This window comes from Mytilus galloprovincialis, chromosome 11, assembly GCF_965363235.1.
Source record: "Mytilus galloprovincialis chromosome 11, xbMytGall1.hap1.1, whole genome shotgun sequence".
In the NCBI taxonomy this organism is placed as follows: Eukaryota; Metazoa; Mollusca; class Bivalvia; order Mytilida; family Mytilidae; genus Mytilus; species Mytilus galloprovincialis.
Genome location: NC_134848.1, coordinates 64057670 through 64074494, shown reverse-complemented (window position 1 = coordinate 64074494; position 16825 = coordinate 64057670). Strand labels below are relative to the sequence as shown.

Sequence of the window (16825 nt, the reverse complement as noted above, 5' to 3'; positions counted from 1 at the left end):
TTAAGTGAAATTGTTCATCCCGCAAATAAATAAAAGCTGCAATACTACTTTATATCACGGACCATAAATGTGGATACAAAATATGAAATTTTAGTGAATAAGTGAAATTGATTATACTGCAAATAAAAAAAAACTGCAATACATAAAAAAAGGTGTTGTATCTCAGTGTTTTCCAGATTTTAAAAGCTTCTGAAAGGCTTATATGTCTTTTTTCCTGATGGACTTAAAAGGGCTTCATAAGGGATTCTGAGGGCAAGCAAATCAAGTCCTTATAAATAATCATATTAGAGTACTATTTTTTTTTGTAAAATTAAAACTACAGTATTTAAAAAAATGTACAAAGCTTTTAATTTTACATTTTATAAATTATGACATTAATATAAGTTTTTATTAATAAGAAAAAAAGAAATCACTATCATTTAAAATAAATCCAAGAGGGTTGAACAATAACTCATTATACATACATGTATATAATTACCAAATTGCAGAAAAAGTAACTCAAATGAAACACATTCGATTTTTATCCTAATCTCCTTTTGTTTGGAATTTTTTATTTTTTTATATTAATATAATCAAAGAAAAGCCAGATTCAGTTATTTTTATTTTGTTCCCCAAGTGATATGTTGCAGTGGACATAGAAATAATGGGCCTCCATCCATGATTCTGTCTGTAGTAGGAAATTTTCAAAACTTATAAAGCTACACATACATGACATAGCTTTAGAGACTATATTGTCTTTATTTTCTAGATGGATATTTGAGAAAGTAAAACCTTTATAGAACACATGGGTTGACTTGATAGAGTTTACTAGTTACTCAGAGACAGGGAAGATGAACTTGATAGAATTTCTGAGAGAGACCAAAACAGCACTGGTAAGTTAATGTATTTGCTTCTATATTTTACATACAAATGTACACTTTTGTTTTTACTCATTACAACATCTAGCTAAAGATTTACAATTGCCTGTTTTACAATTTTTACAGATTTTTTTGGGTGGAGCCTTGGTAGTCAAGATGGTCTATCAGAAGTTCATCTACTGTTTTAATGTCAGTCACGCTCAGGCTTCAACCACCAGTAAAAGCTGACCGCAATGATACAGCCAATTAATCAGATCTTTTTTCTTATCAATATCTCAACACATCAGGTGCCACATGTGGAGCAGGATCTGCTGACCCTTCCTGAGTACTTGAGATTACCCCAATTTTTAGGTGGGGTTTGTTTTGCAAAATAAATTAAAGTCTTTAGTTTTCTATGTTGTGTCATGTGTACTATTATTTGTCTGTTTAATTTTTCTTTTTCAGCCATGGAGTTGTCAGTTTTGCTTTATTTTTTATCTATGAGTTTGAATTTCCCTCTGGTATCTTTCGTTCCTGTTCTATAGTTTTTTAAATCTTGTTTTTTGATACCTGACAAATGCCTGAGATAAATAAGAATTGTCCCAAAAAAATTGAAAAGGAGTAGGTCCGGTAAGGACCGATTTTGGCCTCAAATTTCAGGTTCATCTGACGAAAGATTTTGACCACTTTTTAAACACTTAAGTGTCTATTTTATTTAAATTAATTAGTTTATGTGAAAGATTTTAACAGATTTAGTCATAAAAACGATCCGATTCAAGCTCAAATATGAAAAATCTAGCTAATATGCCAAAAAATGTCACTTTTCAGATGGTTTTTGGTAAAAATGAAAGTGGCCGCATCCGTGTTCATCCTCAACCTTTATATATGTTATGTATTATCATAAAATACAACTTACATTTCAATATTAAGGATGAACACGAATGCGGCCACTTTCGTTTTACACGGAAACCGTCTAAAATTTAACTAAAATGCTAGAATTATGAGGATTTCAGTAATTTAGCATGCCTTAATGGTGCTAGTACCGGATATATGTGCATTGTATTGTCAAAAACAGCCCATATGTATGTAGCAGAAGCATTCTACTGTCCAAAAAATAACTAAAGGTTTACATTTTAACAATTTCGTAAAACTGCTATATTTTTGGGGCCATTAAAAGGGGTCTTACTGAACCTACTCCTTTAAAGAGGATTTCAGTAGAATGATTTTGTAAGATAGGATTGTGTAGATTGTATAAATTAAGATAAATATTTACAGCAAAGTAAGATTTACAAATAAGTCAGCAGGACTGAAATGGTCAGTTGACCCTTTTAAGAGTTATTGCCCTTTATAGTCAATTTTTAACCATTTTTAGCTCACCTGACCTGAAAGGTCAAGTGAGCTTTTCTCATCACTTGGCGTCCGTCGTCCTGCGTCCGTCGTCTGTCGTCCGTCGTCCGTCATCCGTCGTCCGTAAACTTTTACAAAAATCTTCTCCTCTGAAACTACTGGGCCAAATTCTACCAAACTTGGCCACAATCATCCTTGGGGTTTCTAGTTTAAAAAATGTGTGGCGTGACCCGTCAAACCAACCAAGATGGCCGCCATGGCTAAAAATAGAACATAGGGGTAAAATGCAGTTTTTGGCTAATAACTCAAAAACCAAAGCATTTAGAGCAAATCTGACATAGGGTTAAATGGTTGATCAGGTCAAGATCTATCTGCCATGAAATTTTCAGACGAATAGGACAACCTGTTGTTGGGTTGCTGCCTGTGAAATGGTTATTTTAAGGAAATTTTGCAGTTTTTGGTTATTATCTTGAATACTATTATAGATAGAGATAAACTGTAAACAGCAATAATGTTCAGCAAAGTAAGACCTACAAATAAGTCAACATGACCAAAATTGTCAGTTGACCCCTTAAGGAGTTATTGCCCTTTATAGTCAATTTTTAACAACTTTTCGTCATTTTTTGTAACTTTTCTAAAAATCTTCTTCTCCAAAACTACTTTGCCAAATTTAACCAAACTTGGCCACAATTATCATTGTGGTTTATAGTTTAAAAAATGTGTCCGATGACCCAGCCTGCCAAACTAAATGGCCGACATGGCTAAAATTAGAACATAGTGGTAAAATGCAGTTTTTGCTTTATATCTTTGAAACTAAGACATTTAGGGCAAATCTTTCAAGATTTAAATGTCCATCAGAATAAGATATATCCCCTCACAAATTTTGAGTTGAATCGGACAACCTGTTGTTGGGTTGCTGCCCTAAAATTGGTGATTTTAAGGAAATTTTGCAGTTTTTGGTTATTATCTTGAATACTATTATAGATAGAGATAAACTGTAAACAGCAATAATGTTCAGCAAAGTAAGATCTACAAATAAGTCAGCATGATCAAAATTGTTAGAGGACCCCTTATGGAGTTATTGCCCTTTATAGTCAATATTGAACAACTTTTCGTCATTTTTGTAACTTGTATAAAAATCTTTTCTAAAACGACTTGGCCAAATTTAACCAAACTTGGCCACAATCATAATACTAGGGTATCTATTTTAAAAAAAAGTGTCTAATGACCCCGCCTACCAACGAAGATGGCCAACATCAGTAAACACATTAACCGGTGAGCGACACAGGCTCTTGAGAGCCTCTAGTTCATAAATCTTAGTTATCGTTTACAAAAATCTTCTACTCTGAAACTATTGGGCCAAATTTAACCAAACTTGGCCACAATTATCCTTGGGGTATCTAGTTTTAAAAGTGTGTCCGATGACCTGGCCATCAAACCAAGATGGCCGCCACGGCTAAAAATAGAACATAAGGGGAAAATGCTGTTTTTGGCTTATAACTCAAAAACTAAAGCATTTAGAGCAAATCTGACGGGTTTAATTGTTTATCAGGTCAAGATCTATCTGCCCTGAAATTTTCAGATGGATCGGACAACTGGTTGTTTGGTTGCTGCCCCTGAATTGGTAATTTTAAGGAAATATTGCAGTTTTTGGTTATTATCTTGAATACTATTATAGATAGAGAAAAAAGTAAAATCACAAAAATACTGAACTCAGAGGAAAATCAATTCGGAAAGTCCATAATCACATGGCAAAATCAAATAACAAAACGCATCAAAAACGAATGGACAAGAACTGTCATATTCCTGACTTGGTACAGGCATTTTCAAATGTAGAAAATGGTGGATTGAACCTGGTTTTATAGCTAGCTAAACCTCTCACTTGTATGACAGTGATAAACTGTAAACAGCAATAATGGTCAGCAAAGTAAGATCTACAAAAAAGTCAACTTGACCAAAATTGTCAGAGACCTCCTTAAGGAGTTATTGTCCTTTATAGTCAATATTGAACAACTTTTCATCATTTTTGTAACTTGTACAAAAATCTTCTTTTCTAAAACTATGGGCCAAATTTAACCAAACTTGGTCACAATCATTACTAGGGTATCTATTTTAAAAAAGTGTCTAATGACCCTGCCTGCCAAGATGGCCGACATCAGTAAATACAGTAACAGGTGAGCGACACAGGCTCTTGAGAGCCTCTAGTTTGTCTATTCCATTTTAGCCAATTTTGATAATATTAGTAGTATCATATAATTCAATGATTATTTTTTTTTAATTGCATTTTTCACTTCTATATTTTCTTCCGATGTACATGTAATTGTATTTGTTCTGAGGCATACAAGAAGCTTTAAAACTCTTGGTATTTACATTTGATTTTTAGCTCACCTGGCCCATAGGGCCAAGTGAGCTTTTCCCATCACTTTGCGTCCTGCGTCTGGCGTCGTCCAGCTTCCGGCGTTGACCTGCGTCGTTAACTTTTACAAAAATCTTCTCCTCTGAAACTACTGGGCCAAATTAAACCAAACTTGGCCACAATCATCATTGGGGTATCTAGTTTAAAAAATGTGTCTGGTGACCTGGCCAGCTAACCAAGATGGCCGCCACGTCTAAAAATAGAACATAGGGGTAAAATGAAGTTTTTGGCTTATAACTCAAAAACCAAAGCATTTAGAGCAAATCTGACTGAGGGAAAATTGTTTATCAGGTCAAGATCTATCTGCCCTGAAATTTTCAGATGAATCAGACAACCTGTTGTTTGGTTGCTGCCCCTGAATTGGTAATTTTAGAAATTTTGCTGTTTTTGGTTATTATCTTGAACATTATTATAGATAGAGATAAACTGTAAACAGCAATAATGTTCAGCAAAGTAAGATTTACAAATAAGTCAACATGACCGAAATGGTCAGTTGACCTCTTTAGGAGTTATTGCCCTTAATAGTCAATTTTTAACAACGTTTCGTAAATCTTAGCAATCTTTTACAAAAAAAATTTCTCTGAAACTAATGGGCCAAACTAATCCAAACTTGGCCACAATCATTTTTTTTTTGGGTATCTAGTTTAAAAAATGTGTCCGGTGACTCGGCCTACCAACCAAGATGGCCGCCACGGCTAAAAATAGAACATAGGGGTAAAATGCAGTTTTTGGGTTATAACTCAAAAACCAAAGCATTTAGAGCAAATCTGACATGGTGTAAAATTGTTAATCAGGTGAAGAACTATCTGCCCTGAAATTTATAGACCAATCGGACAACCCTTTGTTGGGTTGCTTCCCCTGAATTGGTACTTTTAAGGACATTTTGCTGTTTTTGGTTATCTTGAATATTATTAAAGATAGAGATAAATTGTAAACAGCAATAAGGCCAACTAAAATTAATTAGTAGATTTTCATCCAAATTTTTGAAAAAAACGGGGCGGGTGGGAGGATTTTATTTTTTAAATTTTATTTCGTATGAAACCCTCTTACAACGTGTCCTTCATATATGCAGGTGTAATAATGAGCTTCTATCATGTATAAGGAATCATACATAATTTTTCAAATTCTGTATAATAAATAACTCTGATTGGCAACCACTGTTCTACATGTAATTGCCATGTTTGAAATCTATTTTATAGTATACAGCAAAAAAATTCAGAAGTGCTCTCTCTTGTTTGACTTCCTATGTACACCAAATTTATTTTGATTTCAACAAGCGATGCTCATGATGGTTTGTAATCCCTTTTAAAATGAAGCAAATGCATTATTGGAAGGCAACACAAGTATTACGAGAACAGAATAAAATGAAAACTCAAAAAGTATTGAAAATAATAGGGTTGGTGCTTATGCAAGATGCAAATTAAATTAAGATTGAGGACTGTGGATACAATGTTAAACATGATCGAAATTTGCAAAAAAAGAAGTTGTTAAAATGTTTAATGACTCTATCATTCTGTCGAGGTTATTGGCACAGAGGGTGTTTTCTGTTTGTCAACAAAAAATGACAGCCATGGACAAATCTAAGGGCTTGCTACATTGTATCATAAATCTAATTTAAGGAGGCTCGCGGTTATAAGATTTTCAGAAAAAAATTAAACTTTATTTTTTCATTACAAATTTTATTAATAATCGTAAGTAGTTGTTACTTTGTCATATGGTACAAAAATCAATCTAAAAAATTTATTCGTGTTGGCCCCAGGCGACTTTTAAAATGTAGATATCATTGAAAAAGCTCCAAATTATCTCCCTTTGGTGCAAAAATGCCATTTTTTGGCATTAAAATTGATATATCTTTTTTACCTCATCGGTGACCTATATTTTTTATTGTTGTTTTCGAATAAGCTGTACACAAACTAAATAATTGTAAAATTTAAGCGATTTCTGTAATTGTTTTCATTCTTGTTCCCCTTTTAAGATGAAAATATTCTGATCATCACTAAATATGTTCGTGATATTTATGTACCTTTAAAACTATATGAATATATTTGATATTTCATATTCTTTCTTATGAATAAATGTCATGCTGCTCATCAAGGGCCCTAGATTGGAACAATAAATATTCTTCCTATTCTATTCAATGTCAAGGTGAGTGACATAGACTCTTAAAGTCTCTAGTTTTAATGTCATGTTGATCAAATAACAATTTTCCCAATGAAAAAAAAACAACATTGCAGAAATTTGGGTTTACAGTAGGTTGAATAACAATTAAGAAAAACTATTTGTTTGCATAACAGGAGATTCTGGGTTTATTGCTATGCAATATTGTATACATTAAAGAACCTGATACATGTAGTTTAAGATGAGAAATGAGAAAGATTTTACATTTATTTATTGAATTACTATAAAAGGAGATGCTGGCTATATATATGTCAAGTACAGTGTTTAAGCTACCCAACAGTATTCTAACAACTTTTTAAATACAGTAATTTGATGAGTGCAGGGCTTCAAATTTGCTTTAAGTAATGAAAGTTAAGAAAGATCCTTCTTAAGAAAGTCAAAAGACCTGTATAAAGCACCAGTGTTAAGAATTGGAGGTCCCTGACTTTTTCAATTTAAAAACGTTGAGTCCCCTACCAGAAAAGACAGGTCCAGGACAAGTGTAGGTATACACAAATTTAAATCACCTAGAATGGACAAGAACAAGAATTAATTATTAATATGCTATTACCGGGGTACTAAAGTATTTCAACTTGGAATTATTTTTAATTTTGAAATTTGCATAATTTCTTAGGCTTGAATTTTTTAATACACTCTCATGTTTATTCTATATTTTAATGTTCTGTGCGACACACAACACTTTCTTATAATTACATACAAGATAGCACATTTTCAATAGAATGAAATGTGCGGCCCACAACACTATCTATACAAATTACATTGTATGGAAAGTGGTATGCACTGCTAAAACATTATAATACAGAATAAACATGGAACTTATTAAAAATTTCAAGCACAAGAAAATATGGAAATTCCATAATTTAAAAAAAATTCAAGTTGAAATAAATAGCCTGTTTATTGTAATTTCTGGACAATCTTGAAAATTTTCATAGAGGGTATTTGTATCAGAATGGATATCAGTATGTGAGTTCTTATTGCAATACGTAACCAAGTCACATTCTTCTCATTGATTAAAAACCTAACAATAATTTCTGAATTTACAATATTCATTTTTTTTAAATATATTTCTCAGCTTTGTCTTCATGGCTATTTATAAAGTAACTAACTTTTTATACACTGATATTTTTGGGGGTTGGGTAGGGTAGGTGAGATATTTTTGGGGGTTGGGTAGGGTAGGTGAGATATTTTGTTCTTCTCTCTGCTCTTACTCTGTTTAATCTTCATCTGCTAATAAACACCATCACATAATATTAATTGTATTTATACTGCACTCGTTCTATTTGAGCAGTCAAAATGTGTTGACCGTATATTTCTATGTCATATACAGTCACTGACCTGATATCACTTTTCCTCATGAATATTCAAATAGAAATTGCTGAAATTATAATTAATTATTCATACGACCTATTCAACCTGTTCTTGTTTCCAATGTATACAACAACTCAAACTTATTCTTTTGCAATTTTTAGAAGAAAAAAAGACATTTCACTTGTTGATATTTTTGGTTTGCAAACTTTAAATCATTAGGTTTTATGCTTATTGTTGATATTTTAGTTCACACTCAAACAAATTCGTTACCATGAATTTTGGGTTTCTACAGGTAATGTACATTGCATTGTGTTTTATATTTCTCTGCCTGCATGATATGAGCCATTTTATAAAAGGTGGAAGTTTCCCAATATTTAAATCAAATAATAACATTAACACATGAAACAACAATTGAAACGTTTTTTTTTTTTATAGATTGCAGTATAAAGACAATAATAGTGCATTGACTTGATATATGAACGATATAAGGATTCGGCCCGAAACGGGGAAAAAGCTTGGCAGTGCCTCGCATTTCCCTGTTTCTAAGCCTCATCCTTATATCATTGATATGTCAAGTCAATGCACTATTATTGTCTATTTAAGGAATGACTGTAATATTTTTTCTGTCTATAAAGAAATAACATTAAAAATTTGGTTCACACTGAATAACGCTCGTAGCGGGTTATTTAACAGTGTTCACCACATTTTTTATGTTATTTCGAATAGACAGAAAAAATATTACATTCATTTCTTATAATTTAATTCTAAATTCCATTTTAAACCGTAGAAAACCATGAAAAAAAGGTTGATGACGTCACGGTCACATGACTTAATTATGTCTATGGGCTCATAACAAAACGTCAGCCAATCAGAAGACGTGTTACATCCAAAATTAAATTATATACATGTACTTTAACTATATACAACAAGTAGACTTGAAAGGCACCAAATATAAGGTCATGAAAAATGTGTGTATAATAAAACATATTTATAGAATTTGTTTGTTTTCTTGGGGGCATTGGAGATCTGTCAATAAAATACTATTCAAAATTTTAGGAAATTGCAACAGTCTATTTTTATACCTAATATATTACAATAATTCATAATGATATAATAGTCAATTTATCTCCACAATATTAGATCAAGGCCAGTTAATTGTTTATTTATATAATCAACGTATATCATAATCAGTAGATGAACTCTTTGACCTTTACAATTGGTAATGTTTATATGCAATACACATATCTGTTATTTTCTTATATAAACAAAACTGAAACTTTAACAGGAATTTAACATTCATGGAATTTAGAAGGTAATTTAATGTCATCTGTTTTATTCTTTATAGTAAATTGATTTTAAAGTTCTAATTTTTTTTCTGACCTATTCGGTTTATATCAGAAAAAGTTTTAAGTCTGAGTAAAATTTGGATTAGGGGTGTTTCTTTATCTGATTTGACCTACATGTATTTCACTTTTTAGTACAAGTACATTTATTTTTCTTATTAAGAATAGGTGCACTGTATATATAAGTATCATAATTCATGAAAGGACAAAGGAAAATGAGTACTACCCGTAAACATTTTGAAAAAAATTTAAATTGGACTCAATAATAGGAAATTCTTCCCAGGTTAAAAAAAGACTGTCCATAATTCAGTCCACCTATTTCTTACATAATAGAAAAGGAATATGGTCTACAAATCTAAATATGCAGAGGCAGATCCAAGGGGGCCAGGTTGGATTCCCCCCATTCGTCTGGATGATCAATGCATTTGAACGGGTACATAAGGTTGGAACCTCCCTTTTATCCTGGATTGGGAACCCACTTTTGTAAATGACTGGATCTGCCCTTGATATTTAACAAATTGCACTAGATAAATCTTAAAGAAAAGGAACAGTTCTATCATTGCTGTTCTGCATCTTCCTATAGAGAGTTTTAATTTATGTGCCTGAGGAATAGAAATAAGATCACTTTTGGTCTTTTTTCTGACCAGCAATAAAACCCTTGCCAAAGTGGACCCAATGGGTTAACAGAATGTATAAAAATGTGGCATCAGGTTAAATGGGGATGTTGAATTTGATACGGCATGAAACTTTAAGGGTGGGGTGGCCTGTTGCAAGGCAAAAATATGTCTGCATCAGACTCACAATTTCTCCTCATATGCATAGTTCAAGGTATCATTGTATTCTTTTGTAATTAGTTCTAGTTCTGAACATGCATGATATATTTGCCACTGGATGTTAAGCAAACAACAAACATATAATACTTTCCAGTTGATACTTTTATTATGGCATTGCAAAAGGTTATGATTTCCCAGACTGCTTATGAAATCTGTACAGGCATTTAAATCCTGTGAGGTACATTAGTTGATATTTAAATCTCAGTTAATGAGTTGAAGTATGGGTTATTGTAGGCTGAGTTGTCTAAAGTAGTCTAACAAAGTGTGTGACAGTGACTAGCATGTCAGCACTGAGGTTATAAATATGATTCCAGCATGTGGTGGGTCTGTTTGACTCTAATATCAATTGACTAGAATTGTCAGTTTACGGGCTAAAGGTTGTGCTTCTCTTTTGGGTTCCCCATCTTCTCCCACCAATTAAAATTGACATGTTTGTGAAATTATCCTTAGTGCTGAAAGGGACATGAAACACTAACCCATCAATCAATCAGTATTAGCTGAAATTGTACCTGTAATAAAGTATAAGTATGTGTTAGTACACTTGAATCAGTACTTTGGGATATTATTGTACTCAGAAATCAACCAATCAAAATACATGAATTGCTGTTCCCAGCCGACATTTGGTACTGAGAGTACAAAGTACAAAGTAAAGTTTTATGAGTGATGGCCCAGATGCCCTATTTTTAGATATTTCAAATCAAATTGCATGATAACTTACCCTCCTTGCAGCAGCTATTCAGAATTAATGCAGATGGTTTAAATTTGTACACCTTTCCAACATATACCAGTTCACTTACTTCTTTTCAGTTGTAGTCAAAATGTTAAGTGCTTCATCTTAGTGGAGTTGTGACTTTGCAGATGCTAGTATTTATTGTCGAGCCTTCGACTTTAGTCGAAAAAACGAGACTAAGCGATCCTACATTCCGGCGGCGGCGTCCACAAATATTCACTCTGTGGTTAAAGTTTTTGAAATTTTAATAACTTTCTTAAACTATACTGAATTTCTACCAAACTTGGACAGAAGCTTGTTTATGATCATAAGAAAGTATCCAGAAGTAAATTTTGTAAAAATAAAATTCCATTTTTTCCGTATTTTACTTATAAATGGACTTAGTTTTTCTGCGAGGAAACATTACATTCACTCTGTGGTTAAAGTTTTTAAAATTTTAATTACTTTCATAAACTATCCTTGATTTGTACCAAACTTGGACAGAAGCTTGTTTATGATCATAAGATAGTATCAAGAAGAAAATTTTGTAAAAATAAATTTCCACTTTTCTGTATTTTACTTATAAATGGACTTAGTTTTTCTGCGAGGAAACATTACATTCACTCTGTGGTTAAAGTTTTTAAAATTTTAATAAATTTCATAAACTATCCTTGATTTGTACCAAACTTGGACAGAAACTTGTTTATGATCATAAGATAGTATCAAGAAGAAAATTTTGTAAAAATAAATTTCCACTTTTCGGTATTTTACTTATAAATGGACTTAGTTTTTTTGCCAGAAACAAAACATTCACTCTGTGGTTTAAGTTTTTTAAAATTTTTATAATGTTCTTAAACTATCCTGGATTTTTACCAAACTTAGACAAAAGCTTGTTTCTGATCATAAGATATTATTCAGAAGTAAATTTTGTAAAAAAAAAATCACTTTTTCCGTATTTTACTTATAAATGGACTTAGTTTTTCTTCCAGTTAACATTACATACAGTCTGCAGTTAAAGTTTATAAAACATTTATTAGATTCATAAACTATCCTGGATTTTTTTTACCAAACTTGGAAGCTTCTTTCAATCAAAAGACAGTATTGAGAGGGAAATTTTTATTGATGTTTTTCCTCATTTTTGTTGAATCTGCAATTAACAGCAAAAGTAGGCGAGACACTGGGTTCCGTGGAACCCTTACGAATTTTATGATGTGCTGTTGTTTTTTTTTTAAAGTTTTTAGAGAAAAGAGACTGGCTAGCAAAGATGTTTCATTTCAAGCTTCAAGAAATATTTGTCACTGGACACTTTGAAAACAATCTATCAATCTATAGCTAATAAATTAAATCAGATTAATTAGCTTTTAATAACAATTTAAACATTTGTATCTTTTCAGAGCTCTAGATTTCAAGATAAAGTTGAAGTTCATGTAGTCATTGGTAACGAGAGTTGTGACCTAGATTCTGCTGTTTGTTCAGTCGTGTTAGCCTATTTTCTAACACTTGTAAGTATACATGATTATTTGATTGGCTAATATATGTGTTTTTTAACAAATATATCATGTTAAGGAGGGGTATTTGCGAAAAATACCAGTCGAGAGAATGATAAATTTCGCGAGCCGTAAGGCGAGGGAAATTCATTCTCAAGACTGGTATTTTTCGCAAATACTCCTCAAGAACATGCTATTTCTGTTTAATTACATCGAATGTTAATGTTCAAAAACGCATTGATGATCGTGACGTTACAAGCGTCCAGTTGGATAGAGTATTTTTTGGCAAATTCCATGGTAGAGAGGGTAAAAAAGGCAAATCCTTTTTGCAAATACCCCGGCTGCGTTTAGAAAATGAACAATATTCATTTGATAACAGTAAATTGATGAAAAATACACTGGCTATCAACCAATCAAAACCCAAGATTCTTACATAAGGTGTAATTATGATATGTAATCTAGTTTAATAGTTTGCAACAAAACCTTTATGAAATGCCAGTTTTCAATGCAACACAAGTTGCCAAATGCATTTTTGATATGAAATCTAATTTTGACTAATAGCATAACCTTAAATATGAAACGGCATTTTTCAGTGCAGCACAAGTTGATATATTGAAATTTCTTTGTAAACCTATATTTGGTCTGAATAATTAAGAAAATGTAAATGCATTGCTACTGAAGCAATTGATTTGAACAAAAATTAATTGTGTAGAAATGTTGTTTTGTTGATGCTCAGCTGAATAACTTGAAAGTAAACATCAATAAGTAATTGATATTGTATATTTAGTACATTTAGCAAGTTATTGGGAAATGCTATTGAGGAATTAACTTTTTTTCATTTTGTATTGTTTTGTTTCTACTACTGCATTTATTTTGTGAAATTTGCACAAGTCATGTGATATAAGAGGGTGGTAATGGGGGTCCCATCACAGGGATGATTCCAGGTGTTTTCGAATGGGTCCCTTGAACATCAATTTGGGAATTTTTATCCCAATTGGGAATTTTTTATGCATACAATCTAAGACTAAGTAATATCATTATACTGTAAAAACAGAAAATGTATATTATGTTTCACCTGTACACTGATTGAAGAAGTTATTATACCCCCGCTTTAAAAAAGGGGGAGTATACTGTTTTACCTCTGTCTGTCCTTCCGTCAGTCCGTCCGTCCCATGAATATTTTTCGTCGCATTTTTCTCAGGAACTACAATACAAGGATTTCTGAAATTTGGTTTCAGGGTTTATCTAAGTCAGCTATACCGTGTGATGCGTTTCAGATTGATCACCTGACAACTTCCTGTTTACCGAACACTTGTATGATTTTACACATGATAGCCAAGTTGAAAATTTTCGTCACATTTTTCTCAGGAACTACAATACAAGGATTTCTGAAATTTGGTTTCAGGATTTATATAAGTCAGCTATACCGTGTGATGCGTTTTCAGATTCATCACTCGACAACTTCCTGTTTACCGAACACTTGCATATTTTTACACTATTAATATTATCCACTTGCTGTGGGGGTATCATCAGTGAGCAGTAGCTCGCAGTTTCACTTGTTGGATTCAGACCAGGGAAGTTGTAATACATGAATATCATTGCACATGATTCACTATCATCTTAACTTTGGTAAAAGACGCCGATTACAAAAACATATATACCAGCTAACATAAACCAGTATGGCAAGCCGTTAAGCTATTTATTCGAATTTCAAATTATCTCATAACATATAAGATATCTTATATGATATATAAGATTTGTATAATATATAAGATTTATATAAGATATCTCATTTAATATATGAGATATCTTATATAATTTCATTTTTAAAAGCTATTTTATATATCATATGAGATATCTTATATTTTATCCATACTGATGACATCGTATTTCGGGGTCATTTCATGAATGGTCTATCATCAACATTATTTTCAACAAAAACATAACCGGCTCTATTGGGCAATCTGCTTTTATGAGATCTGCGCCCATTAAAATTTATTCATCAATGTTATACAAAAGTTTTAATTTGCTCTTTGCCGAGTTCTGCTGTGACACCCATTTTGAGTCTGACAAAAATAAAATTGAGAATGTTTTTGATCAACCTGCTGAGCGATCTACTTTTACGAGATCAAATACTCCCATAACATTTTGATCAATTGAATCCGGCTGCTAAAATTGTTTACCTCATGTTGACATAATTAAATCGTTGTTAATAAAATGCAATCGTAGTCAGCACTCTTATCCAGATTTTACTATGTTTTGACGACAAACTATGAAAAATTATAGTTGCCGTAATCGGTGACGGAAATTTTTCCGGAAATACCGAATTTTATTTCATTTTCCTGAATTGGGAATTTATATTCACAAACATTTTTGGGGGCCGCTGGCCGATTTAAGGGCCGCTAAGCGCTCCTAAACTATATAGTGGAATCATCCCTGCATCATGACAAATAACGGTAAAAATTCTAGCCAAATAAAATTAACGGTAGTTTTTGGTGCATGACGATAAAATGTACACTTTCTTTCAGACAATAAAAAATCGACTGATTTTGACAAATCACGTTAAATTTTTCCCCCAAAATGACGGTATGAACGATAATTATTTGACACCTTTGACGAATCACGATAAGGATATTATGACGATTCAAGGTAAAATTTTAACCAATTTGACGCTAAAGGTAGCTGAAAATGACCGTTTGACGCCTGACAGTAAAGGACATTACTACCCTAATATAAAACAACAAGCTTACAAAACAATTTTAAAAACGAGATGTTTTATATTATTTATTTGTATAAACCATATAATTAAGCATACATAACTACAATATAAAAGAAAGTAAACTATTAAACTTTTGTTGAAACTGTTTCAAGTTTTTATTAAGATAAATTTAATTTTAAATGTGATTTTTTGTTATAAGACCTCAGGTACTAAAGATGTTGTCTTCATCCCAGTGCTAGACATTCCACAACAGAAATACCATCTTAGGACAGAAACTACATTTCTTCTTAGGAAGCAAGGGATATCAGATGAACTTTTGACCTTCAATGATCAGATTGACCTTGATGACCTCCATAGACAACTCAAGCTGAAGTTATCATTGGTCGATCATAATATCTTACCTCAGAAGTACATTTGTTTGGATGATTGTGTTGTATCTGTGACTGACCACCGTCCACAAGTTAGAAAACAAGATAACAGGTTGGTGTCATAATATTTAGAGGTTACTTAATTTGCCAACATCAATCCTATTTGATGGCTGCAAGTTTAGTTGAGTCTGAAGCCAATTTTTTGATTTACCCTTATTAAAAATTCTTGAACTCAAATGTACTGTGGATTCATTAATATTCGTTAGATACAAATTTTCGTGGTTTTTGAGGTTACCTGGGAACCACAAATTCTAATGAACAAGGAATTACAAATTTTCTATAAGAATGTATGCAGACTTTTGCAAAACCACAAAATCAAATATCCATGAGATTGCTAGTTTTTCTCAATCAACGAAAATTGAAACCTTCGTTAATAAATGAATCCACAGCATAAATACGTGAAGAAGCTATATACTGTAAAACTACTATTTTTTGTGTGTGATTTGTTTTCACAATCTTCCCCAGTAGAAAAATAATGGGAATACAAATCATTGTGAACATGTTAAACTTTGCTTTTTCCTTATTTAACTACATCAAGTTCATTTTATGAAATCATGAAATTAGATTGCTGTGAAGTGGGCTAGAAAGGCCTAAATGTGAAATAAGTTTCTGTGTAAGTTGGATTACATTAATCAGAAGGAATCTTAAAAGGAATAGCCTAAAATCAACGAGGGTGGTAAAGTGGGGTGCTTGCACAAAAAAAACGTGAAATAAGACATAATTTCACGTTGAACGTGAAATAATTTCTGTAATGAACATTGCACGAAAAATAAATACTTTTATGTGAACCTTTTGTGACTGAGTCACTGTCTTCTTGTATATATTAACTCTTTGTTTTACTTGATATTCCGGATTTAGTATACACATTTATGATATAATTGGTTTATGGCTTTTAAAAAAGTATTTCTTGACGATCCCTGCCAAGTGTTTGAATTTTATTTGAAAAATACCAAGCACACAAAATAAGACTGAAAATCACGATGCACGTAAAATTAAATAAGCAGAACATGTTGAACGAGGCACCCGTCTTGCACGACTGAACGTCAAATTAAAAAGTAAAAACACGCTGAACGTGAAATAAAAAGCGGCGTTTGCACGAAAATAACCCTTTACCACCCTCATCAACGTGGGTCAACTTTGCCTGAAAGAGTTTGAACCTAAGTTTCTAAATTTATCAATTCACCTTTTCATAATCTCATTCATTTTGGTTACGTTTTCAAA

At 32.2% G+C, this 16825-nt stretch overlaps 1 protein-coding gene across 4 annotated transcripts in view; it reads left to right on the top strand.

Moving 5' to 3' along the window:
- The first annotated feature begins 752 nt into the window (after window positions 1-752).
- The window catches only part of LOC143052602 (uncharacterized), a 97305-nt gene continuing 81232 nt past the window's right edge, over window positions 753-16825 (top strand). For all 4 annotated transcript variants that reach the window (XM_076225670.1, XM_076225672.1, XM_076225669.1 and 1 more), the window contains exons 1-3: window positions 753-872; window positions 12365-12472; window positions 15376-15656. In XM_076225670.1, coding sequence (XP_076081785.1) covers window positions 831-872; window positions 12365-12472; window positions 15376-15656 — 431 coding nt within the window. In that variant the 5' untranslated portion in view covers window positions 753-830. The remainder of the gene's footprint in view (window positions 873-12364; window positions 12473-15375; window positions 15657-16825) is intronic.